This window comes from Anas acuta, chromosome 6 (assembly GCF_963932015.1).
Source record: "Anas acuta chromosome 6, bAnaAcu1.1, whole genome shotgun sequence".
Classification (NCBI taxonomy): Eukaryota; Metazoa; Chordata; class Aves; order Anseriformes; family Anatidae; genus Anas; species Anas acuta.
In genome coordinates, this window is record NC_088984.1 from 32,347,452 (window position 1) to 32,371,222 (window position 23,771).

The 23,771-nt window shown below is 41.8% G+C and overlaps 2 protein-coding genes across 9 annotated transcripts in view; one reads left to right on the forward strand and one right to left on the reverse strand.

The window, feature by feature from the left end:
* Window positions 1–23,771, forward strand: part of ERBB4 (erb-b2 receptor tyrosine kinase 4) — a 576,064-nt gene that overhangs the window by 529,390 nt on the left and 22,903 nt on the right. For all 8 annotated transcript variants that reach the window (XM_068686347.1, XM_068686350.1, XM_068686352.1 and 5 more), the window contains 5 exons: window positions 8,120–8,275; window positions 10,973–11,048; window positions 12,988–13,134; window positions 15,848–15,945; window positions 18,298–18,468. In XM_068686347.1, the coding sequence (XP_068542448.1) occupies window positions 8,120–8,275; window positions 10,973–11,048; window positions 12,988–13,134; window positions 15,848–15,945; window positions 18,298–18,468 (648 nt within the window). The remainder of the gene's footprint in view (window positions 1–8,119; window positions 8,276–10,972; window positions 11,049–12,987; window positions 13,135–15,847; window positions 15,946–18,297; window positions 18,469–23,771) is intronic.
* Window positions 23,306–23,771, reverse strand: part of LOC137858507 (uncharacterized) — a 100,447-nt gene continuing 99,981 nt past the window's right edge. The window contains exon 6 of the mRNA XM_068686379.1: window positions 23,306–23,600. Coding sequence (XP_068542480.1) covers window positions 23,589–23,600 — 12 coding nt within the window. The 3' untranslated portion in view covers window positions 23,306–23,588. The remainder of the gene's footprint in view (window positions 23,601–23,771) is intronic.

The following is a 23,771-nucleotide window of genomic DNA, read 5'->3' on the forward strand; positions in this document are numbered from 1 at the left end:
CCTTTACTCACGAGTTCTTGACTTTATTAAGTTTTTGCTATTACAGCTGTTGGTCCTGGGCAGTAATTGGAGGGTCAGAAACCCTCTTGGCGTGTCTCCGCTGCACAGCACATTTGTGCATCTCATCTTTGTTGGCCTAGCGAGGGTGTGGAGGAGCTGCAGAGCTGTATCCACATTACTGCGTCCTTACTGGTGATACCCTTATTATAAGCAGAGCCACAACCTGCAGTTTCTCTCACCTCTTGGGGCTGCAGTGCAGTAAGCTGAGCCCTGGTCATTTTCTTCAGAGGTTAAAGGAGAACATCCCTGTCCTCTTGAGCACGTTGGGAATAGGAGACTGCTGTAGCCTGCGTCCACTCAGCCCAGGAGGCTGGGACATGTCACATACACAGCTTGCTCAGGGTGGAGGCTCTAAAACTGCTGTAGGAGAGCACCTTGGGCTCAGTTGTCTGAAGGAACTACTGTGGTGAGTGTCTGGGTCAACTACAAAACAGAGATTGGATACAACCCCACAGCTGCCTCCCTGAGGAACTCCACGTGTAAGAGTGAATTTTCTCCTAAAAGCCCGTGTAGCAGCTGTGCAGCTGTGCCTGTACATGGGACCAGAACTCGGAGACACAATGCGGGCAGTATTGAAATGCTTGCCTTGTCTCTCATTACTTATGCTGCTTTATATATTTATGTAACATCTTTCATGGGAGGAACATGAAGTGCTTTGCAGACTTCTTATGTTCAGCACCAGCTCATCTAGATATCTGCATAATTTGAGGGAGGCAGGGAGACAACTCATACTTCTTGCAGCAGGTCAGGCAGGGGAGATGTTTGATGATGACAGTGGAACAATCTCTCCTTCTGGTGACACCTTAGGAACTCAACACCCACCCGGGACAGATAGCTTAGTTTTAAGGACACTACAACCTCAGTTCAGTGGTAACCCATTTATCTGTGCTTTGAAGGGGCTGAGAAGACACTCCTGAGATTTTAATTTAGGGTTGAAGGGGGTCTGGGCCCATCAGAATGGCTTCTCAGCCCAGTCAGTTATGCTTGGAAATGCCATAAGCTTATGAACTTGCTTCTCTTTTTTCTACCTCCTCACCCCCCTTTATGAATCAAACGTCACTGTGGAGTAGCCTGCATTTGTCCTGTAATTCTCATCTAAATTTTAGCCTCATCGCCTCTTTCCTTTCCTTTTTGCTTCTTGACTTTGTTTTGATGCGTTATGCCTTAGTATCTTTTTTATTTTGTGCGTTGGGCCATAGCTCAGCAAAGCAGTAAATCATGCTTTAGGAATCCTATTTCTGGATCAGATATGCCGCAGCAGGTGCATGATGCAGAGCATAGACCTGGTATAGACTTTTCTTCCCCCAAAAAGTTTGTTCTTTTGATGCGTGTTTATACTGCCAGCGTGTTTATACTGCCACAGGTAGCATGTGACCTTCTGTGGTTGGTAAGAAGCCAGCTCATGTTGATTTTGTGCTTCGGCTGAGTTGGGTGATGTGCAGTCATACTCCTGTGTGTGAGCAGACAGAAGAGAGATACAGGATTAACCTGTGTGCAGAACATCACCGCTAATTTCTCATGGCAGAACCAGCTTGAGTTAGATGCCCAGGAGTCGTATTCATACTAGTTATCTTTCCATAGGGGTAATAATCCAGCTGTGCTGGCATCCTGTCTCCTAAGTCAAATACAGATAGGTTTGAGATAGCTTTTCTGTTCTCTGAACTATGTAGTCCAGAAGCCATTTAGCAAAGCCACTGCAGGACTCTGAGAAAAGGGATTATCAGTGACTATGAATACACAGCTTTTACACTGTTTTTGTCACACAGCTTGGCATGCAAGTCTTGCAAAGTTTCACTGCCTGCTCCTGGCCAGCGCTATGTCACATGCTAGACAGAAGTTTTCTTTGTCTACCATTTACCAAAAAGGCCAACAATCCAGGCCAGGATACAGCAGTGGATCTCCCTCGCCAATTTACCTGAGTTGGCTGAACTCTGGAAATTTTCAGAAAACCTTGGCACCTAATCCAGTGGAAGAGCACATAGCAGAAGGTGCGAGTCCCCAGCTCAGTCTGCCAGCTTTGGACTAAAGTTGTTAGCATCCCTCGCTTCCCCTTGGCTGTGAGGACGGCCTTCAGACCCAGCTTCACAAGCAGACCTACATAACAAATCACACCTCTGCAGCTGAGTCAGTGTATTTCAGAGCAGTGTCAGTTTTTCCCTCCCACAGCTATCTCTGGAGTAACAGCTACTTAGATGATTCTGGTTGCTCATGACAACAAAGGGCACCGCGTTTTCCTTGAAAGCATATTTAGCCCCGGGTAAAATTATACTTCTTCCATGGGGTGAGCAGGGGGAAAGATGATCATTTCAAGCTTTCTGTAGTGATTCCTGTTATTAAGCTAGCCTCAAGTTATTAGGATGAAAAGAGGGCAGTCTCCAAGGCTGGAGATTAATGTCCGTGAGATTTGAGTTGGGCTTGAAATTTTCTTCTTCGCATTACCTGTTTGATGGATCTGCCATGTGTGCTGGCTTTGGTGGGTGGAAGTTATTATTGAAGAAAGTCTGTTCTTAATTTCTTTATGCTTGCTGAAGATGGGTTAAGATCAACATTCTCTCTGTGTAGAGAGAAAATAATGTTTATTGTTGAAATCAGCGAAAAGCCACACAAAGGAAGTGTTTACAGTATACCTGACTGGTAGTATTGATTGCTACAGTTCTTGGGGTAGGTGAATCTCTTTATACTTATTTTGTTCAGTGGAACTGTCTTGCAAAATTAAATCTTGCATCGTGCAAAGCCATATGTATATGCTTAAACTTTAGTTAGTGATTCAACACACTTCAGTTCTTCTCTGGTAATTATCCCAAAGGGACTTTGCATTTAATGAAAGTACATACCTGCTTGAAATCTGTTGAATGAATACCTTTTTTCCTGAAATGAGCCTCATGGAAAGAGCTCTCAGGCGAGGCTGTCAATTCAGAGAGTTGGACATCCCCTGAACTACAGCCGCAACCTTTGTGAGGAATCCAGAAGCATCCTCGGCTGGAGCGTGGGACTCTGAAAAGTCCAGGAATGTGAAAGAAATCAAAAACCAGCATCTGAAACAGTCTGTACTTGCAGCTCTTAGCACTGCGAGCTGTACAAATGGAGGCTGCACTCAAAAACTGCCCTCAGGAACTGGGAGACAAATGACAGCTGCAGAAAATAATGTTGGTGGTAAAGTAAGAAAACAGCAAATTGTGACCACATCTTAAAGGCAAGAGATCCTAGGGAACAGAGCCATAACTTCCCAGAAAAGCTTCATTGTGCTTTTTTAAAAAGTCCTTTCATTCTTTTATTTCCACCACTAACTCCATGTTGGTGATAGTCTTCTATAGGTGCCCGCAGCACTAGAAGGCCTCGTATTTTATGAACCGACTTGATACTTCTTGCTTCAGCGCAGCACTTGGTAGGTCACAGAGCTGTCCCATCATGGTTTTTTCTCTCTTCCCTTGGATTTTTTGACACACAGTCTCCTTTCCACTGTCCCACCTCAGTTTTTTGCCATTTACATATTACCTCATTTTCCAGGCTGTCATTTTTCTTGTGGAAAGAGCATGGCCGTGCCTGACTGTCCTGAAATGACCATACGTGATCTGTTTGTCCACAGTCCTGGAGACTTCACAAACAGCCATAACAAAATCAGAAAGTCTTTCTTCTCCTATAGCTCTCAGTTAGTAACTCATTGTCTGTTCAACAAGGCAATTTCTGTTCTGTATTATTCCTAGCCAGCTCTGAGAGTAAGCCAGTGGGAAGAGAGCAGGATTCACCTCAGCTAGTTTTACTGCTGATTTTTTCCCCTGGCTATTATATAGAAAATTATCAAGGCTGCAGAGTGATAGGAAGGAAACTCTTAGTGGAGTTAAGCTCCCAGTGCCCATTTACATCTTTCCTGTCCACCTCCCTTCTTGGAACAAAGCCGCCTTCACCTGAAGCCTGTTTTTCTGCCCCTCAGCATTGCTATTAGTTTCCCTGCTGCAGTGTGAAATGTATAACACGTGGGCCAGCCAGGTCAGGTTAGTAATTGTGCAGGCAAGGACAAAAGACCTTTAGCACTAATTGAAGCCTTGGCAAAAGCATCTGTGTCTGTTCCTGAAAGGAGAATTTACATTTTCACAGTTGCATTATCACATGAATAGAAAGGATCTGGGTGTTTTTAATGCTACTTATATCAGGTAAGGATTTGTATAGCACAGGTTTGTTATCATACATGACTCTGGCAGTGGGGTGTAGCTGAGGAAGATAAAAGGCTATTCCTTGTTTGTACTGCAATTCCAAAGGGGCTTCCTCAACTTATCTATGTTTCAGCTGTTTGCAGTGACTGTTTGACTTCTTAATAGCAGTAGATGCTGATTCAGAGAGTGATTTAATGTTAAGGCGTCCTAGCAGTAATTACATTTCTAGTGACATCTTCTGCAAGGAAACTTGTGTCATGACAGGGATGGGGAAGTACCGGCAATGGGTGGGTCATGGCTGATGGCTGCAGTTGTGCGAGATGAATCTGGCCTCAGAGGTAAGGGGACAATTGATCCCGAATGGCTTAATGCTCAATTTTTGCCTCTTGGTGGTTTCAACAAAAAAGTCCCGCTCTGCTGTGAACACTGATTAATCTACTGGTGTGACATTTATTACTGTCTGGACATTTTATACTTCAATAATTCTGATATCTGCATAGCTCTAATTTGGACGTACCAAGTCGTGAGTGGAGCTAGAGAACCCCAGCCTTGCAGATGACACTGCAAATTGCACGGCATGGTGTGCTTTGGATCAGGCTGTAAAGTGTCATTTTTACAAACAGATCCCTTTTCATTGTCTGGGTCTAAGGTTACTTGTAACTCTCACAAAGTGTCCTGTTGGTATTTGATCATGGGCTTGCTGGGTGGTGGTGGCACCAACTGTGTAATACGGATGGTATTTTTTCATTACCCTTTCAGTGTGTCATGTAAAAAGATTACAGATTCGTATAGAGCATTTTTCCTGCTAGGTTTGAAAATGCCTTCAAATGATGATTCTTGTCACAGTATATGTTTTGACACTATTGCTGCGGTGAATACTGTAAGCTTTCTGGTTTTAGATTGTTTTCATTCTGCTTGTATAATTTCATTTATTGAAAACAATTATAGCTACACTTCTCTTCCACCTACATCATCCACCTTTAGAGCTTGTTGGTAGGATAGCAGGAAAATCAAACATGTTCACAACAGGGTATTCCTAAGAGCATTTACATTTCTGCAGGTCATGGACCTGCAGAGGATTTTGTAGCTGTCAACTCTACACAGCTTGTTTTTGGCTTTGCAAATAACACAGGTGGGAAGAAGTCCCGAGAAGCTTGTTTGACAGAGGTGAAGTAAACTGTAAGGAAGATGATACACAGATATTTCTTCCCTCCTGCACAGAAGAAGAAAACCAGGTGTGGTATTGGTTAGGAACAGTATTCAGGTTGCTGATGAGAAATCTGTCTAGTTCATAACATCATATGATATTAGATTGAATAAATGTAGTTTTACTAAGGAAGTACTTAATAATAGTGTACGATTGAAATGAATGAGTAGAATAAACAGTAAAACATCTTAAAGTGTTACTCTACAGGTTTAAGACGTGCTCAACAATTAAGTATGTAAAGATGGTAAAATCAGGCTAAGAAGGCATGCTTAAGGGTTTGGTTGTTTAACTCTTTCAGTGAAGGATGTTTCTAGACTCCTTTTCATCCATTCCTGTCATCATTAGCTAAAGATAAAGAGGGTAAACCTTGGCAGAAGCCATCTATTTGAACAACAGTGAAGTACTGTTTCTTTGTTTCTGCCAGAAGAAATCTGCAATATCTTCATATAATTTCAATGATGCTAGGTACAAATTAATTTATTAAAAATGTCAATTTTATTTGCTTCCAGTGTGCTCTGATATCAACAGAACTCTCTCATTAGATTCTCCAGGGTCTTGTGTCCTCATCAAGTTCTGCTCGCAAATACCATTCTACAAGTTTGGGCCTTTCATTTTCTTCCCCCTCATTTTGAGGCGTTTCTGAGAATTTTGACCAAATAAGGGTTTGGGAAGTTCTCTCAAGCCTTTGATGCTTTAGAGATACTTCTGTTCATTCTAACAATGTCAGTTATTTTCCAAACTAAGTAGAAAGGAAGTGTAAGCAGCACCTTGGACGTGCTGCACTGGGACAAGCTCTGTTGTTGCAGTGAAAGATGCCAGGCAGGGACGTGAGGCTGGGAGGCCACTGTCCTCCACCTGCCTCACAAAGTACTTCTGAGCAGTGCTGATGCTGCCTTGAGGCATTTCTGGCTACTGCATGGCATCAGAGATGTGAAACCAGGACTCATACGAATTCTCATCTGGATTTTATGGGACTGCTTTTGTGGTTGTCATTCCTCTGTTACACTGTGTCATTGCTGTTTGACCGCGTGGTCTTTTTCTGGTTGTATTTCTTCAGCTGGCAATTGTTCTGCTAAGCCATCGGTGCCTCTGGTTTCATGATGTGGTGTTTGTATAACTCACAACTGTTTGACCCCTAAGATTTGTCCTTTTCCAACAGGTTTTAATTTGATGTCAAAAACCATTAAGCTTTCAAAGACGTAGAGTTGTGATGTTCTCAGAACAGAACTAGCAAAAAGCATTGATTTGCAGTTGGCAAGAGGGCGTTTGCTTCAACAAGCAGTGCTTTTAAAAACGTTTCTGTTTGCTGTGTGCCAAAGAGCCCCTGTGTCCCCTTTCAGTGAAATAGTGTTTATGCCAAATGATCTCCCACACATTCTCAAATCTTTCAGTGGTGTTTGCATTGAAATATTTCACCTAAATGCCAGAGCAGTTCAGAACTCCACTTGATGCTTTTCATAAAGACATCCACGGTCTGTCAGAACGGGCTGCATTCTGGCCTGGTGACCATGAACAGCAGCTTACTCATATGCACTGTCCTCCTAACATCTAGAGGGAAAGGGATGTGTGAGCTTCTTTCGTTGCTAGAGGGAATAAAATCTGGCCCATGACACTGAGTAATCTGGTTATTTTAATCACTGCCTGTGACTTTCTGAATTATCATCTGTATTACGGGCTAATATGATCTCTCTGGTATTCAACAATGACTTTTTTAAAATTACCATATATATTATACAGAGCTAATATATTAAGAGATACCTTAAGGGTAATTATCAAGTGTGTAATTTCATCTGTAGGTTCTTATAATGATGGTTAATGTCATAAATGCCTTTTAATAAAATAACAGGCTTGTAACCCTACCTGACTATCCTTTATGTGTCATATAATTAGTTAAGACCAAGCTGTGGTGTTCAACTGTGTGCCATACTGACAGTACGTGGCTTGTCTTTCATCACAGTAAGAAAAAGGTTAAGGCCAGGCATATTTCCTTACACGTACAGGCAGCTGGATGGGCTTGTTAACGATAGTACTTGTACCTGAACGTATATGCTCAAAAAAAAAAAAAAAAACAAAAAAAAGAAAACCCAAACATCTGTTGATCTAGTGATTTACCATACTACTACATGCAAAAGTAAAAGGAATTAAAAAAGGCAAGTGGATTGCAACCCTTGGATAAGAAATTGTTTTCCTTATAATCCACTTTGAGTACTGAAAATTTGTGTCCAGCTCAAAATATTTGGTAAGAAGCTTTGTCTTGAATTGAGGGTACTTGCCTGGAACTTGGAAGATCTGGGATTATCTCCCAGTCTGGCCAAATTTCCCTGGGGCTTTGGCTAAGTCACTTAATCTTTCTGGTCTTCAGATTACCTGTCTGAAAACTAGGGGCTGTAATACTTAGTTCCTTTGTCTCACCTTCTCAGGTTCTAAACTTGATTGAATAAGATACCAGTGGCTGTTTTTTGATTGTTTTGTTAGTTTTTGGCAATTACCATAAAATTGTTCAAATTGGAAGGAACCTAGAGTCATGTGATCTCACCTCCTGCTCAGAGCAAGGGCAATGCTGAATTTCTGTTTGTTACTTAATCACCGTGACCAATATTAAAGGAACCAGATCCTACAAAGATTCTATTTAAAAAAAAAAAAAAGAAAGAAAGAAAAAAGGAAAAAAAGTAAGATTATTTTACTGTTCTTTGTCCTTCAGGGAATGATGTACCTGGAAGAGAGGAGACTTGTGCACCGGGACTTGGCAGCCCGTAACGTCTTGGTGAAATCGCCAAACCACGTGAAGATCACTGACTTTGGCCTGGCAAGACTTCTGGAAGGGGATGAGAAGGAATATAATGCTGATGGAGGGAAGGTGAGGATTTTCCTTGTCTGGAATTAAACGTATGCCACTGTTACAAATCTGCTGAAGCTACTTGTTAGGACAGTGTATCTTTAGCAGACTGTATCTTTGTAAGGAAGTCTGACAGTGACTTAGCAAAGCCCTGTCTTCTGGCAGTGAACTGTACGTGTGAAATCTGCTCATTTTTCCTCAGTAAGCTTCTCCAGGTCCAGAAATAAAATTGTCAGAACAGTTTCCACACCCTGAATTAGCTTTTGCTCCTAAGTTCCATTTTGTATCTTGTCTTGAAGACTTCTGAAGTCAGTTCAGTGAGTGACTGATGTTCTAGGGCACTTCTACCAAGTCCCTTTCTCTGGTCAGTATGGACTTCAACAACTTGCAGTCCCAGGTTCCCAGACAGGTTATTTTACAGAAAACAAATAGGAAGGCCACAGCCCATGCTTGTTTTTGTAGCATATGAGAGTTACATCTGCTTAGCAAAGAGCCACCCCTTCTGTCACCATGGAAGAGCCTGTGTATGCTATTTCTCATGTCCAGTTCAAGTCTGCAATACCATGCTGGATGCCAGGCTACTAAAAAGCTTTCCTCAGGATAATTTTGAAACCAGGTATTTGCCCATATTACTTTTCTGCATACAGCAGAACTACCATACAGTGCCTTGCCTCAGCTTTAATGCTTTCAGATTAATACCTTATAAATTTCGGAAGGCTGAAGTTGCATACTGATGTCAGCTGCTCCCTCAACATTTTGAAATTCCACAAATCAACCTGTCACAAAATCCCAAGGGGTTCTGCCTCTCCTGTCATTCCTTTTCCCCAGTGTTCATTTTGCTTCCTATGTACTTTCTATCTGTGTTCTTCTGTGCTCATTTATGCCCTTGTGTGAGAAAAACAGCTGTTGCCAGTTCATGTTTTTTTTCCTGGCTGGGCTGCTGCCTTATTTGTGTGGCTGCTGCCCCTGGCAGCTGTTGCATGGGTTACATCAGCACTTCAGTCAACAAGGAGAGGTTGAGAGGAGACACCAGTGCTTCCCCATTTCCCCCAGTAAAGAGACCTCCTGGCAAGGAAGGTGGAGTTCTGGCATTCTTCCCTGATGCTTTCAGTTCTCTCATCCCCTCTTCAGTAACCCTTCTGCCTCTTCTCTGTCTCTTGCCTCCATCAGGCAGTGAATGACAGAAAATGAGCTGGTCCTTCCAAACCAGCTGTTCCCTGACAGCTGTTAGATCCTGTCCTGGACTTGTGAGACCAGTCAGGCTGCTGGGCATTCTGGAGCTGGATTTACACATCAGATGTTTCACTTCCCAGTTCCACAGAAACATGCTGTTAGATCCAGAAAACACTTGCAGTTTAACATTGTATTGTAAGCATACTAAGAGAGATTCAGCTCAGTTTCCATTCTTGGAGATTTTTGCAACTAGACTGGCTAAAGCCCTGAGTAACTTGGTCTGATCTCATTGCTGACCCTGCTCTGAGCCTGAGGTTCAAGACTTCCTGAGGTCCCTTCCAGGCCAAGTTACCCCGTGATGAACAATGCAGCTTTGCTTTTTCTAACATTTGCTCCAGTTTAAAACAACCCAACCATGTTTAATGGGAATGAAAGCAGTACGCTTCTGTGGAACTTGGTGGAGGAGGATGAACTGTCTTTACAAGTGCTGAGCCACCATTTAATAGCACGCTATTTTTGCCATAACTGTATAGGTTATGTTCATTAGTCAACTTCATGGAAGGTGTTTTCATAAGGGTTTGAACGAAGACACATCCTCTGCTTTTACACCCACCATCTGTTCAGATTTCGCATGCAGTTACATCTCTCTTCAATTTATTCCACTACATGTTGCATAGCTCTAAATCAGAGGGGACCTGTACAGGTCCATGCCAGGTAAGATTCACTTAAGTGTCCGTCTATTACTGGACTTCAAGACTGAGCCTCAAAGGCCCAGGTCAGAAATAGAAAACACCAGGAATTTCATTTTAACACAAACTCCAGAGGGAGAACCCTAATTCCAAACCGGGATTTGCATTTGCCTACACACCCTTTCCTATCAGGAAAGAGATAAGCTCCCCCCAGTGATGATTCACAGCCAGAGGCTATCTTGGGACTTCTGACTTGTTTTCTAGAGCAACAGTTCTCACTGCAGTAATGATACAGACAATTGGGAAGGCTAAGTTCCTAATGAATATTACAAGTTAGAAATTAAGCACAGTAAATCCTCCCTATTGCCTGTTTACCCTGATGATGATTATGTGGACTGTGAAGTATTATGGACGTTGCATTATTAACTAGCCTCATTAGAGAGCAATCAAGATAGCAGAGCCAGGTTTTGCAAACTGTTGGGCAGAAGAGCTTCTGTGTTCTACCTTCTGCTGCGCTTTTTAAGGGGATTGGATGGAATTTTTACATAGGTCCCAACTTTACACAGGCATGATGAAAAAGCAAGTTGTTCTCTACCTGAATCAATGAAATTCAGATGGTGTGAAAAGTTCTGCAGGTAACTGGTTTGCATTTCTCACCTCTGTATGTTCACTGAGTCAAAGTCCATTCTAGAGCCCAGGGATGACCACTTCCTCTGCTGTGGGGTAGTGCTGTTTTTTTTCTAAGCTTGCACTTGAAAGAAAAAAATGGGGAGAAAGCTGTTATGTACGTACACGATCCAGCTTTATTGTTTTAATATTGTATTTCTAAGCTTGCATTTTTCTTGTCTTTTCCTAGATGCCAATTAAGTGGATGGCTCTGGAGTGTATACACTACAGGAAATTTACCCATCAGAGCGATGTTTGGAGCTACGGTAAATCTTCACGTGATTAGTTTAAATATGTGTATCTTGTAATGTGTTAAACCAAGCTGTGTTACTGTGTTACAGATAGCCTTTTTTCTTTCAGAAAGAAGAGTTAATTCTAGTAGTTTTTACTTTTCTTTTTTTTTTTTTTTTAAATAATGTGTAACTCTAAACAGCAATTGTTACTTGTCTCCTACCTTACTTCCCTGCTCACAAAAATACATTATCATGATGTCCCTGCTGGGATGACTGCCGTAAGGTCTGGACTGGTAGAAATTTGGATGATTATTATGACAGAAGAAGGCTTCTTTCAGCTTAGCCACAGATTCATAAAAATACAGCTGCAGGTCATAATTTCCAGCAGTCCTTTGAAAATCTTAACTATAAAAGTCATGAATGTCAAAAAAATATTTTCAGACTTATGGGAATTTCTGTACCTACAGTCAGATAAAAGGGAATTTGCCATAATACAGAGCAAATATAGTAAGAGAAAGAAGAGAAAGAGACGGTATCTCCAAGCTAACTAAAACATGCATGGGTTTAATTTCACAGATAACTTTGGAATTGGTTAGTCAGGTCAGTTCATGTGAACTCCACACACACAAAAATAACATTTGAGAATTAGATGTTCATTTAATGTTGGAAATGGTGTTATCCTGATGAACTTCTATGCCATATGTGTTTAGCTCCCTGCCTGTTTATTTCACACAGGTATTACTAATAAAATCGTATATACCTTTGTAAGTGGAATGTATCTGGGGCTTACAGACTCCTATTTGCATTTCTTGTTGCCATATCATTTTGAAACAAAAAGCCATGCAACTCCTCTATTCATTACTCACTTCTACCTGTGGGTAGCAGCAAAAGACACTGTTTGCTGTGACTGAGTAGCTGCCCTCTTCTATTCAGCTAAGAAAAATATATGAGAATTAAACTGATCATGTAAAGCTGCTGTTTCTACTCAAATTCTGCACAACCTATATCACTTACGAAAAAACACGCCTCCATTTATGAAATTCATTTTAAATGCAGGAAGCCTAGAATATTTATAATCAGAAAGGACAAAACCAAAAAGACTTGACAAGTTACAGTTATTGAACATCAGCAAAGAGGTGAATGAGGCTGAACTAAATACGTGTTTTATACATAATGTATTTTTGCCCACTGCTTTTCACATTAGTATGACAGCTGTCAAAATATGGCTACTGATCTGGAGGCATGTTTTAAATGACCTTTGCAATAAAATAAGAACAAAAACCAAAGAAACAGGTGTGAAAGAAGCATTTTCAATATTTAAGATTTTGTTTGGTGACAAATTGTTGCTTATGATATATGACCTTTATTTCCAGCTCTGATGCCAAAACCAATCCTATAGCTATTCAAAAAGAGAATCTTGGTTTTGAAGCACAGCAGTATCATAACTCAAATCCATAAGGTGTTTTAAGGAAAAATAATAATACAAGTGGCTGTGAATGACTTAGAAGGCAAAGACAATGACATAACACTATTCAGTGCTGTACCTTTGTGAGAAATTAATGCCCTGAGTTAGGGAACATCTTTGTGTTTTTTTTTCCCTTGAAAACAACAGAGTACATCAGCTATTCATTTGCCTTTTTGATATGATAAAAGAGCAAGATACATTCTCTTAATATTGCATCCATTTACTCTCCCAACATTTATTTGTCTTAGACCTTTCTGTTGTGCCTCAGATCTATCATGCTGCTTTTTATGCCAATAAAAATGAGGGAAGTTGCTTTTGTAGCCTAACAGTAAGTGCCATTTCACCACTTTCTGGAGCTTGTTAAATGGCAAACCAAACTTTGAGTATTTTCACAGGCCCTGGTAATGAAGAGATTGCAGTCCAGAACTGGGCCACAATACTGAGCTGTAAGAAATTGTGTGTCAATCTGAGTAGTATGACTTCAAATATTATCACTCTTCTGTCTAGGAGTCACTATCTGGGAGCTTATGACCTTTGGTGGAAAGCCATACGATGGGATCCCGACTCGAGAGATCCCTGACCTCTTGGAGAAGGGAGAGCGGTTGCCCCAGCCTCCAATCTGCACTATTGACGTTTATATGGTGATGGTGAAATGTAAGTAATTGTAGTTTTTAATATCCATGCTCAGTGCGAGAAGAATGCTATTTTAGAATATTTGCATCTATATTTTCTGACAGTGCTGGGTAATAGTGCAAGCTGTTTCAAAACAAAAGCTTCCCAAGATACTGTAAATTCCATTTAAATAGTGTGTACACATTTTTTTGCAGTTGCAAAATATAAGAATTCAGCCATGAAGGGTTGAGTTAGCTTCTTATTACTGTCAGATGCTATCTCAAATTCTTGCTGTGAAGTCAAAATTGTGTCATTGTTATTGTAAACCCTTGTCATTTCCATGACAATTGATTTTGATGTTAAAAAAGATAGTATTAAACATAATTATGGTACATGGATACTAAGCCAGTGAAGGTTGGGAGGAGAAATGCTAGTTCCAAATACTGAGGAAAGAAAGCATGAATGTTTTATTGTTAGTAAAGAATTGATGATTGTAATAGTAATAATAAAAAGCAAAATTAATATAAGGAATGATACAGAAAGGAGATTTGTCATTCTTAGTCCAGTATAATAATTTATGGGTATTTTTACTTCAGCGAAAAAGGAAACCAACTTGTAGTTGGTTTCTTCCTACCCTTTTTATCTTCAAGATACCTACACTAGTGACTATATTCTCTAAGGCTATGCTTCTAATTTAAAAAGAATTAGGGACATCTCTCTGGTGTTTCTGACTTAATTTAAGTGAGATTAACATACAGCTATCTCATCCATCTTCTATGGACCTTTCCCTTTTGCCTTGTACACAAAAACACAAAGAAAATAACACTAACAGAGGTAAATAAGCTTTTTCTGAATACAGGTAGAGTTGCTAGCAGTTCATGAAGCTGGTAGTGTGAACGCCCTCATGCATTCAGGAGTTTGCATTTGGAATGTGCAGTACTTCATCTCTTCTTTTCCTACCCCAACCCTTTGTTAAAGTATTGAGCTCTACACTGCTTAGTAGTGGTGAAGAATTTGAACACCACATCTGTAGTATGGGCAGGTTCAGTTCTGGACATGTCGAAGTTTAAGACAGTAAAGAACTGCCCATATCCTATGTTCTACCCTGTTCTCAGGGTAGTTCGAAGACTGGGGAATAATGTGACTCCATCAAACCCTTAAGTAGAGTACTGTGGGGGAATTTTCAGTGTGGTTTAATGTAATTCGGGCTCTGCATACCAAAAATGGGCAAGATTTGAATCACCAGCACTGCCTGGTGCCTGCCAACCCCCTTGGGTTCCTACAGCAAGGTAGTTGTGATAGGGAGGTAGAGAGGGATTTTCTTTTCAACATCAGCTATCCATTCTATTACATATTGATACAAGGACAGGAGACGTTTGGTAACCCCCAATGTTACTTAGAAAAGAGTTGTTCGTATTAGTTAATAGATCAGTTCTCCTTCATATCACATTCCTACCCTAAAGACAATTCTGTGAGTCTTACTAAAGAAACCAAATAATTAAACCATGTCTTGGTGACTTCAGGATGGAGACTAGTACACCGGTACTTTCCTGTTACTTCTGAATAAATGCTGCAGAACCATGCATACAACAATTAGCAGTCTCGACATGTTCAGGTAGATCTGGGAAACAGAGAGGAAAGGTGCTTGAATTATCACAGACCTTTTAACATAAGTGCATGCAGGTAGGGAAATCACCAGAACAGTACAAGGGGTTCATGTTGGTCAAGTGCAAATATACTGAAGCTGGTGGGATTTCTAATGAGTATGAGGTTATTCTCAGAGAACAAAAGAAGTCCTAGTAGACTGACTGTTCTGGAAGATGGAAAGTCCCAGCTAGATGTACAGGCTTAGTCCTGTAATGCATGTGTGGAGTTCTTTATAATAGCTTTTGTTGTTGTTGCTTTGGTCGCTTCTTCAGTTAAAGGCTATGAAGGAGATAAGGCCTGCTTCATTTTGCCTCCCTGACAAATGAGAACGCGTTCTTGGGGAGTTGCTGAGAGAATCTTCCCTTAGAAAAAGCTGACGCTGAGATAAACTAGTTGCTAGTAGTGACTGCCTATGCTACTTGCTTGTTTTGCAGAAAACACTTGAAGGGATTGAGAACTGTTGTTCCTAATGAATGTTTGTGGGAGAACAAAGGAGCAGAGAATCACCCTTGCACAATTAAAATAGCTTCTAATGCTTTGTGTGAGGTCTGTGTTAATGATGCAGATATATGAATGCCGAATTAACTGAAAGGCAGGATGGGAAGTCAGTCGTCCTGTAGAACTGTCAAACAGCTCTTTGTAACGTAAACCACTGTGGAACAGTAGTTTAGTTAAAAGAAATGTGTTTAGCAGTGACTTTGTAATAAACCCACTAGGCTCAGATGAGATTGGAGATTAATTATATTACAGATAAGGCAGATCCATAATAAAAGATGGTCAGAATTGCCATCTAAACGGCCAAATACAAAAAATTTCAAGGCCTTGTTACTGACTATTTTTTGGGATGGGGAACAGGAACTCAGAGCAAATTAAGAAACCCTTGCAGTGTGGAACATCCAGTCTCCTCTGGCCGGGACCAGATGTTTTCACTTTAGAGGCATCAGAGTTCCATCTTTCTGGTTTTCCCAGGCTCCTTATTGCATTTTTTCTCTAGGAAAGAACTATCAAGGACATCATTTCACTTCAAACTTGTGCATTTTTAAAAACTTAATGCTTTTTTTTCCTTGACAAGTAACCGCTTACTTTGTTGTCTTTGATCTGTCCCCAGGCTGGATGATTGATGCTGACAGTCGGCCTAAATTCAAGGAGCTGGCTGCTGAATTCTCTAGAATGGCTCGAGACCCTCAAAGGTACCTGGTAATTCAGGTAAGCAACATTAGGGGAAAAGAAAAAAAAAAAAAATCTGCTTATCAAACCAGATTATTAAGGGGATTGCCTTTGAATTTTGGGAGTTCAGAATGCTCTTGAACTTAAATCAAACACCGTGACTGTAGTACTATACAGTAGTAAAGTAGAATAGCCAGTGTCTGTATCTCAGAAATTAGGAGAAACACCTGAAATTCACTTCCTATGTCTGTGTTTGTGACCATGTACACAAGCTGTATCTTCACAAGTTGCTGAGTAATTTGCATTCTCTCATGAAAGTGGGGGGAATATTATCCCCCACTTTAGTGGGGGATACAATAGTAGGTGGACCTACTTTAGAGCAAGGACTTGCTTGATTCTACAGTTGCTTAGGCTAAATGTCAGGGGATTATCCTGTAAAGAAACTTCCCTGCACTGTTGAGGTTGCGTTGTGTTTGTTTTTTTGTTGTTGTTTTTGCATAGCATATTTTTTTTGCATATTTTGCCTAAACGTAAAGGTTTCTCAGAAGGCAGGGAGTTGTGTCACATGGGTGCCTCATGCTGGAGAGGCTGTGTAGGCTCTGTGCTGCTTGTAGTGCTTCACAGGCTGTGTGATACACACCAACATGCTTCATCACATACGAAACCACACTGTGACACAGTGGCAATACCAGCACAGACACATCTGTTAACTAATCTAGCTACAACTGCATACACCCTGCACACGTGTGTAGACTTATCTTTTGCTCCCACATCCTGCAGAAACCTGGAGTTCTCTATTTATTACATCTCAATCTCAAACCATGGGAAATGAATCTAACCATTTGGTAAAGTCTTTGGAAAGTCCTAGTGTGTGAGCAGTGCGAAAGTGCTTTAGTAAAACTAAAGGAAGTAGGGTGATGCTGAAACACCAGAGACCAAAGCATGAAATCAGTTTGACACAGGTACTCTTACACTCATATCACCTCCACATCATGGAGTACAGTGTGGAGGTAAGTCCAGCTGGTTCTTAGCTTCGCGCTGAAGATTCTTCAGAAGCACAGGCTGACACTTGCATGCCTCCTGACTGCTTCTGGGACTAGTGGTAGTCTCATCACACAGTGTTTCATTTCACTGTGTAGGCATGCTAGCCTGCACGAGGTGTATTACTGCACAGCGCCAACATATGCTACTCTCCTGCAACTTGAGAAGTAAAATACATTTGGAAAGCACAATGCTGGTCAAGAAGAATTACGGTGCTTTATTTCTCCTGTGGTATTCCCCACTGTGCTAAATTGTAGGTTCAGCTGTTATGAGTGACTGAAAAAATCAGTCTGATTTAAATACTTCATTAAATAGGACACGTTTCCCCATTCAAAATCTCTTTTCCCTGCCTCCCTTTCCCCTGCCCTTCCCTCCCTTGTTACAACTACATATAGTCTAGTGGGTATTCCTTCCCGCTAGGCTTCTTCTCCAGTGATCCTTGCAGACAATATGGGCCATGTACGTCCTGAAGAGAAACCAGGGTAGCTCCACTGCACTGGTATCTCTGCCATTGTGATTCCCCCTTCCCTCCAGAGGCCATCAAGAATGATGAGCTTGCTGTTGAGCTTTTAAACAGGTCTGTATGAATGCTGTAGTGCAGCCATGACTCCCTGCTGAATTCACACGTGGTAGAGTAATTCTTGAGGAGGGGGAGGCCACTCTTGATCCATGCAGTTAAATTTAGTATCATTTCTATGGGCAGTTAGGTGTTTAGGGCATGAGCTGCCTTTTCTGATGGTTTTTGGCACTGAGCAAAGCACAGCCATGATTTGCCTCTCTGGCTTGTAAATGCCGTTTCAGTAAAAAATACTTATCGTTGTTGCTGCTGTTGTTACCCAGTTTGATTTTTATTGCTTTCAGCTCTGTTACGTTCCGCAGAACTTTCCATATGGATGAGAGGGAAATTTAGCCCACCGAGTCCCTAAAAATACAATTGAAAATAAAGCAAACATCCAAACACAGCAGTTGCCATGTTATTTTCCCCAACATGCAAGCCTAAATAGCTGAGATATTTCACAAAATACATCAGACCTTGACAGAATTTGGGTCAGAAACTGAGCTTGTATGGGAAAAGGAAGAAAGAATAAAAGCTTAGTCACAAGAATGCCAAAAGAAAGAAAAGAAAAAAAAAAGTAGAAAGGCTTTGCTTGATTTATGCACTTATTCTCTTTCTGTCATCATACTCCCAGTAAAAAAATCAAATGATGTGGATGTGGTGCTTTAGAACAATCAAAACAGCATGTGCAGTCCCTGCAGCCTGGCTGCTAGGGCATGAAGAAGGCCTAAGTTCCCTGTTGGGAAATTAATCCATCTCTTTGCTGTTTTCCTCTCTCCATACAACCTATTCAGGGAGATGATCGGATGAAACTACCAAGCCCAAATGACAGTAAGTTCTTTCAAAACCTTCTCGATGAAGAAGACCTGGAAGATATGATGGATGCTGAAGAGTATCTTGTTCCTCAAGCCTTCAATATCCCTCCTCCCATCTACACTTCCAGGACAAGAATTGATTCCAACAGGGTAAGAGCAAGCTCTGACAGAAAATACTGGTTATTATAAAAGCACAGGTGGAGATTTAAGTACACTAATCAAACACAGGTGAGAGTTGCCTTGGGAATTACAAGCTTCCATTGTAAGGAGAGTGACTATAAAAATGTTGTCACTGGGTTCCCTGTTCATTGTGCCCAAGTGAATTTTGAATTAATAGCTCAGCCTTGAGTGAACAAAGGCTCGACTTGAACTGCCTGTCCTGAAAGCACAGCTGAAGCTTTTGAAGTCAGGCAGTGTTGTTTCTCAGTTGTGTACCATCCTGGGCAGGAAGAACATAGCTCTCATTCTCTGTCCCTGCAATCCTTTCGTCTTGACAGGGTTGGCACTGATGTAACTGAGGGCAGCTGGAATATATAGATAATGCTGCTTTTGTGTCTCAAGCCAGATTTCAGACCCAGCCCCTTTCCCTGTTATATGTGATGCTTTCAGGGCCCGCCTTCACAAGCATGGGTTTTGGCTGAGCATATCAGAGATTTTGGCATGTTGATCTTTGTAACATCCCTGTTAGGGAAGGAAATGATTATTTTACAGGAACAACTGAGGCACAGAGAGGATTCAGGTAGAATTCAGCTTGTTTAACTGTAACCATCAAAAAGATTGAGATACAATCTAAGCTCTTCACCTGAACATTCAGGGGGTGATGATTTCTGCCCGCTTTGGACGTTTACAGTGGGATAAGTCACATTCTGGAGGTGTCTCTCTCTATCCGCTGACCGCTGACAACTCCAGAGCAGTCTCAGACCTGGTGCACGAGGTCTGGTGAAATGAATTCTGTCATAAATGCCTCAGCACAGGAGGAGCCCTGCTGTATGTGGGACCTGAGTGCAGGTTTCCTGAATTCCTTTTCACTCTAGAGTTCCCTGTCTGCAGCTCTGACCTCTGCACAGTGCTGCATTTGGCTCTGGCCTTTTAATAGTTAGTAGATGCCCCCCCTTCTCACAAAACTAAGAAATGGTGAAATGTCATTGCTGATGCCAGGACATTTGCACAAGCATCAGATGTATTCAGTAATTAGGGACTTCCCTTGTTGGGTTGGATTTTTCTCTCCACTCTGCTTTTAGTGGAAAGTCCCATTTTGAACCACTAAGTGCAGTCTCATTGAAATGCTGGTATTTATTCTGTATGGGTTAGAATTCTATCAAACATTTATCCATAGTGTAGATAGTTCCAAATTCACACTCTGGTCTGAATCCAACACAAACCATCATTCATTGATTACACCACGTGTGGAAGGGAGGAGGTAAGTGATGGAGCAAAGAGTGCTGGAACCAGGTCAGTTTTCATGTCCTAACTGTACGCTGCATGATGCTATTTCATCTCTCCTGAATAAATTATTCTGGAATAAGGAAGACAAAACCTAGCCCTAAACAATATCCGATAAATTCATAAGGAAATTGCTACTGTTTTTAAAGGCAAGGAGACTCGAGAAGTGTTAGGAAGAGGCTGGGTTGTAGTCCCAATGGCTAAGCTGGATTCACCCAGTGCTTTTCCTGCATCACTAGACAGCAGTGCAGAGGGGAATTATGCATGATTTAGCAATAAACAAGAAACTTCCCATTTATTGCAACGAGACTTTTTAGGGCTGACACTCATCTGAAAAAAGTCAGTTTTACTTCACCTGTCTCTGGAGAGGTTCTGTTTCCTTTGCTGCCAGCTTCTGAGAAAAGGAGGAAATGGCAATAGTTACCTTCAAAAGTTGCTCACTTGTGCACTGCTGTGGATCACTGTAACTTTGTTTTACACAGCCAACACTTAGACCAACACAGGGTAGCCAACACTCCCACGGAGAAATTCATGGCAAGCAAACCCAGAAATGTATTACTATTATTGTGCAAAAATTTAAATAACTTTCTCACAGCCTCTGCCCAACTTGCAGCCACACTGCTTGCACACGTGATCCCCCTGAAGTCAGCAGAACTGCAGAAGGAGACCCCACGCCTTCATTTTGTCACACAGAGAGGCTCCATCACATTCTTGATGTGATGTCTCTTCTCTGCAGCTCGCAATTTCCCATCTTGGTTTGAGACTGTGATCTTGTCCCACTTAGTCAGTGGGAGCTTTGCTTTGCAGTTCAATTTAATGACAGTAGCAAGCCTGTATCCTGCTTTCAGTAGCTTCTACTGCTGGGAATTTTTCTCTGGAATCATATGACAATCTAACACTTAAATCTGGAATTACCCTTTGCCAAAAGTTTCCAGATTCTGAGCCAGGTTTTCTAGCTCACAGAGGGCAGCTGGGGGACAGGAGGCTCACACTCAGCTCTGTGGCTTTGCACTCCCTCCAGCTTTGTAGCATTTTTCTTCTTTGCAGTAGCCTCCTTACGGAGGGGTAATTTTTAAGGCAGAAAGAACAGATGGGCAAAGAAGTTGCCACTGAATTCCCAGCTGATTTATAATAGTGCTTGCTGGAGTGACTGCAGACTGACTTCTGACCTGTAACAATATTAACCTTTATAATATAGAGGGACTAGTCCAGTGTCTCAGATTCGTGTAAGTCTCAGTTCTATTTGCTAACAGCCCTGCATCTCCTGAATGCACTGCTAGGGCTGCCACACAGGCATGCACATCCAAACTGCAGGAAGGCCACAGCATAAAGTTGCTGGAGGGGCTTGGGGCTGCATTGAAAGCCCCACAGCATCTTTGCATTCATGGTTTCCTTTGCTGGGAGTTTCTTTTTGGATGTACTACATTTGTGTTCCCTCTGTATAGAAGGCTACATGCCTTTGTGTTGTTTTTTTGAAAACACTCAGTTCTTGGTATGTTAACTGTTCTTCCTGTGAAGATTAGTGTTGGTTTGAAACAAAATACCTGGTAGGTCCTATAAGGTAATTGTGCACTTACTGTAGTATATAGTGCAGTACAGGGGATGTCAGTGACAAGAATCACACAGAATTGACGTGTGGGCAGATCTCTCCACCTGCAGTTGCCTGATTATGTCTTTCTTTGTGTTTCCTTTGGATAGTTTACAATTTGTGCTTGTTTGGTATAGTGAACGTTAATATTACACAAACTCATTATGGTACCGCTGCAGCCATAAATGCCAAATGAATTGATACAGCTTAGGTAGTTTGTGTTCACTGCGTCTGGCAAATTAAATTTTATGGGGAGATTGCCAGGCAATTTGGTGAAGTAAAACACACAAAGAGCTACATAATCTTCTTGTCATTTTCAGAGATGAAAAGCTTGAAAGATACTGTGTTTCCCATCGTAGTTGTTCTGATTGTCATTTTAGTGAGGGAGGAGCAGGCTATGCGGTGGCAGGGTGTTGTACTCCTCTGACGGCTGTAGTCTAACATTACAGGACCACAGGCTGGGGACAAGAGTTTGCAGTGAGGAAGCAGTGAGATGATGAGTCCTCCAACTCTTAGGCTTCAAAGGCCTGAGAGAGGGCATTTACTTTCTAAAGAAAGTGCTAAAGTTTCTCTGGGTTGATCTCAGCCCTAAATCCTTACAGCTTTTGCCCAGGATAGGCGCCACTGGTTGAGCATAAAGCACTGGTTGGATGCATAAAGCAGCGTGTGCCTGTTCCCTCCCATGTGAGAGCTATTTGGATGTGAATCGATAGCACAGAGCTGTGGCTCACAGCAAGAGGGCTGGAAAGAGGGAAGCCTCAAGGCAAGTTTCCAGCTCCACAGCAAGTGTCACATCCTTCTTCCTCCAGGGATTAGAGATGTACTGAAGGTGCAAGGTGCAGACACAGCTTCAGTACTTGTACCACACCCAGACTGGCTTTGTACCAGCATTTCTTTAGGACCTATGCTGCCGGGAGCAGAAGCTTGCCCATACTCTAAGCCCATAGCAGTGCCCTGTGTGACAAAGTCCATCCCAAGACTGATGCAGTTTTGAAGTAAAAATTAGCATCCTAAGCTAAATTGAATTCTTTCATGGCATCTGAACTCTTCAGTTGCAATTTCAGCTCTTTGGCTTTTTCCAGCTTTTATTTTCCCTTGTCTAGAGATATTCTAGAAACATGGAGTTTTAGAAGGTCTGTGCTTCTGAGAGATAAACTGAATCCTCAGCAGTGTTTCCAGGAGCACGGTACCCCAGTTAGTGCTTGAGTGTCCTACATTCACAGCCATTAGATGATTCATTCAGGTATTTGTAACAAGTACTGTCCTGTGTGCACGGAGATAATACTAATACAGAAAGCACTCTGTGTACCCAGTGGTGCTTTTTGCTCTAAATCCTTGGCTAATTCCTCCTGAAAAATGTCTATACTGTTTGTTACTTGCTGATGCTGTCTCTGTAATTCTACTCCATTCGCTGTATATCATGGAATGTCTGCCAACCCTGCAATTAAATATCAAGCTAGTTTTTTAGGAGAGGGGTCTAATTCGTATGTCCAGGGAGACTGTTCCGCTTGGCTACAGCAGGGTCTGGTATGCCAAAAGCCAGCTTTTAGTTCCCTGAGTAGTGTCTGGTATGCCACCCCAGCAGTCCTGGCACAGCGCTAGGGCTGGGAACGTCTCACGGCTGAACATCTGTACGTGTCTGTACATAAAAAGATCATTCCAGAGAGAAGCTGGGCAAGGAGTTACCTTTACGATTAATATGATCTGGTTTCTGAATTTGAGAAGTAGCCATTTCCAAATTACAGAATTATAAAGGAGAAGGCTGTTAGTGATTTGTAGATGCATTTCATGTCAGTGTGGCATCTTCCCTTCCAAAGCTTATCACAGACAACAGGGACTGTTCATCCAACGAGATGGCTGCCGGAATTCAGCAGCATTAATTAGGCTCTTAAGTAATGGGTGAATTTCCAAGGTACCTGTAGTGCTCCAGTGGTGGATCAGATCTGAGGACTAATAACGACCTCGTTTACAGACTGAAATCCAGCAGGTGGGGACGGTAAGCACCATTCTGCTCAGTTAGAGCTGGAAGGAGGGATTTTGGAGAGCAGTCAGGATTTGGAGGGGCACTTCCCAGTGTGCCAGCACAGGTGAGCTTGTATGAGGGGTACCGTCCTTGCTGGTGGGGAAAGCTAGCATCCTCTTCTCTTGGCAAAGAGAAAATTCAGGAGGGAGTCATGATTTGTTTGTGATTCTCCTTGTGCCCAGGGCTTTGGTGTAGCAATCACTTTCTTCTTAGTCCTCACTTCTTTTTCTGTAAGAAAAGGCAGTTAATTGACCCTGATCTTGAGTGGACTTTTTCTCCAGACATGTCCTGGCCATGTAGGGCTGATAGCAGTAAAACTACTTCATCCCAAAGTCAATAGATAATTTGTGTGAAGAGGTATCAAGGCTAGATGGGGCCGTACAAATATTTTATCTAACA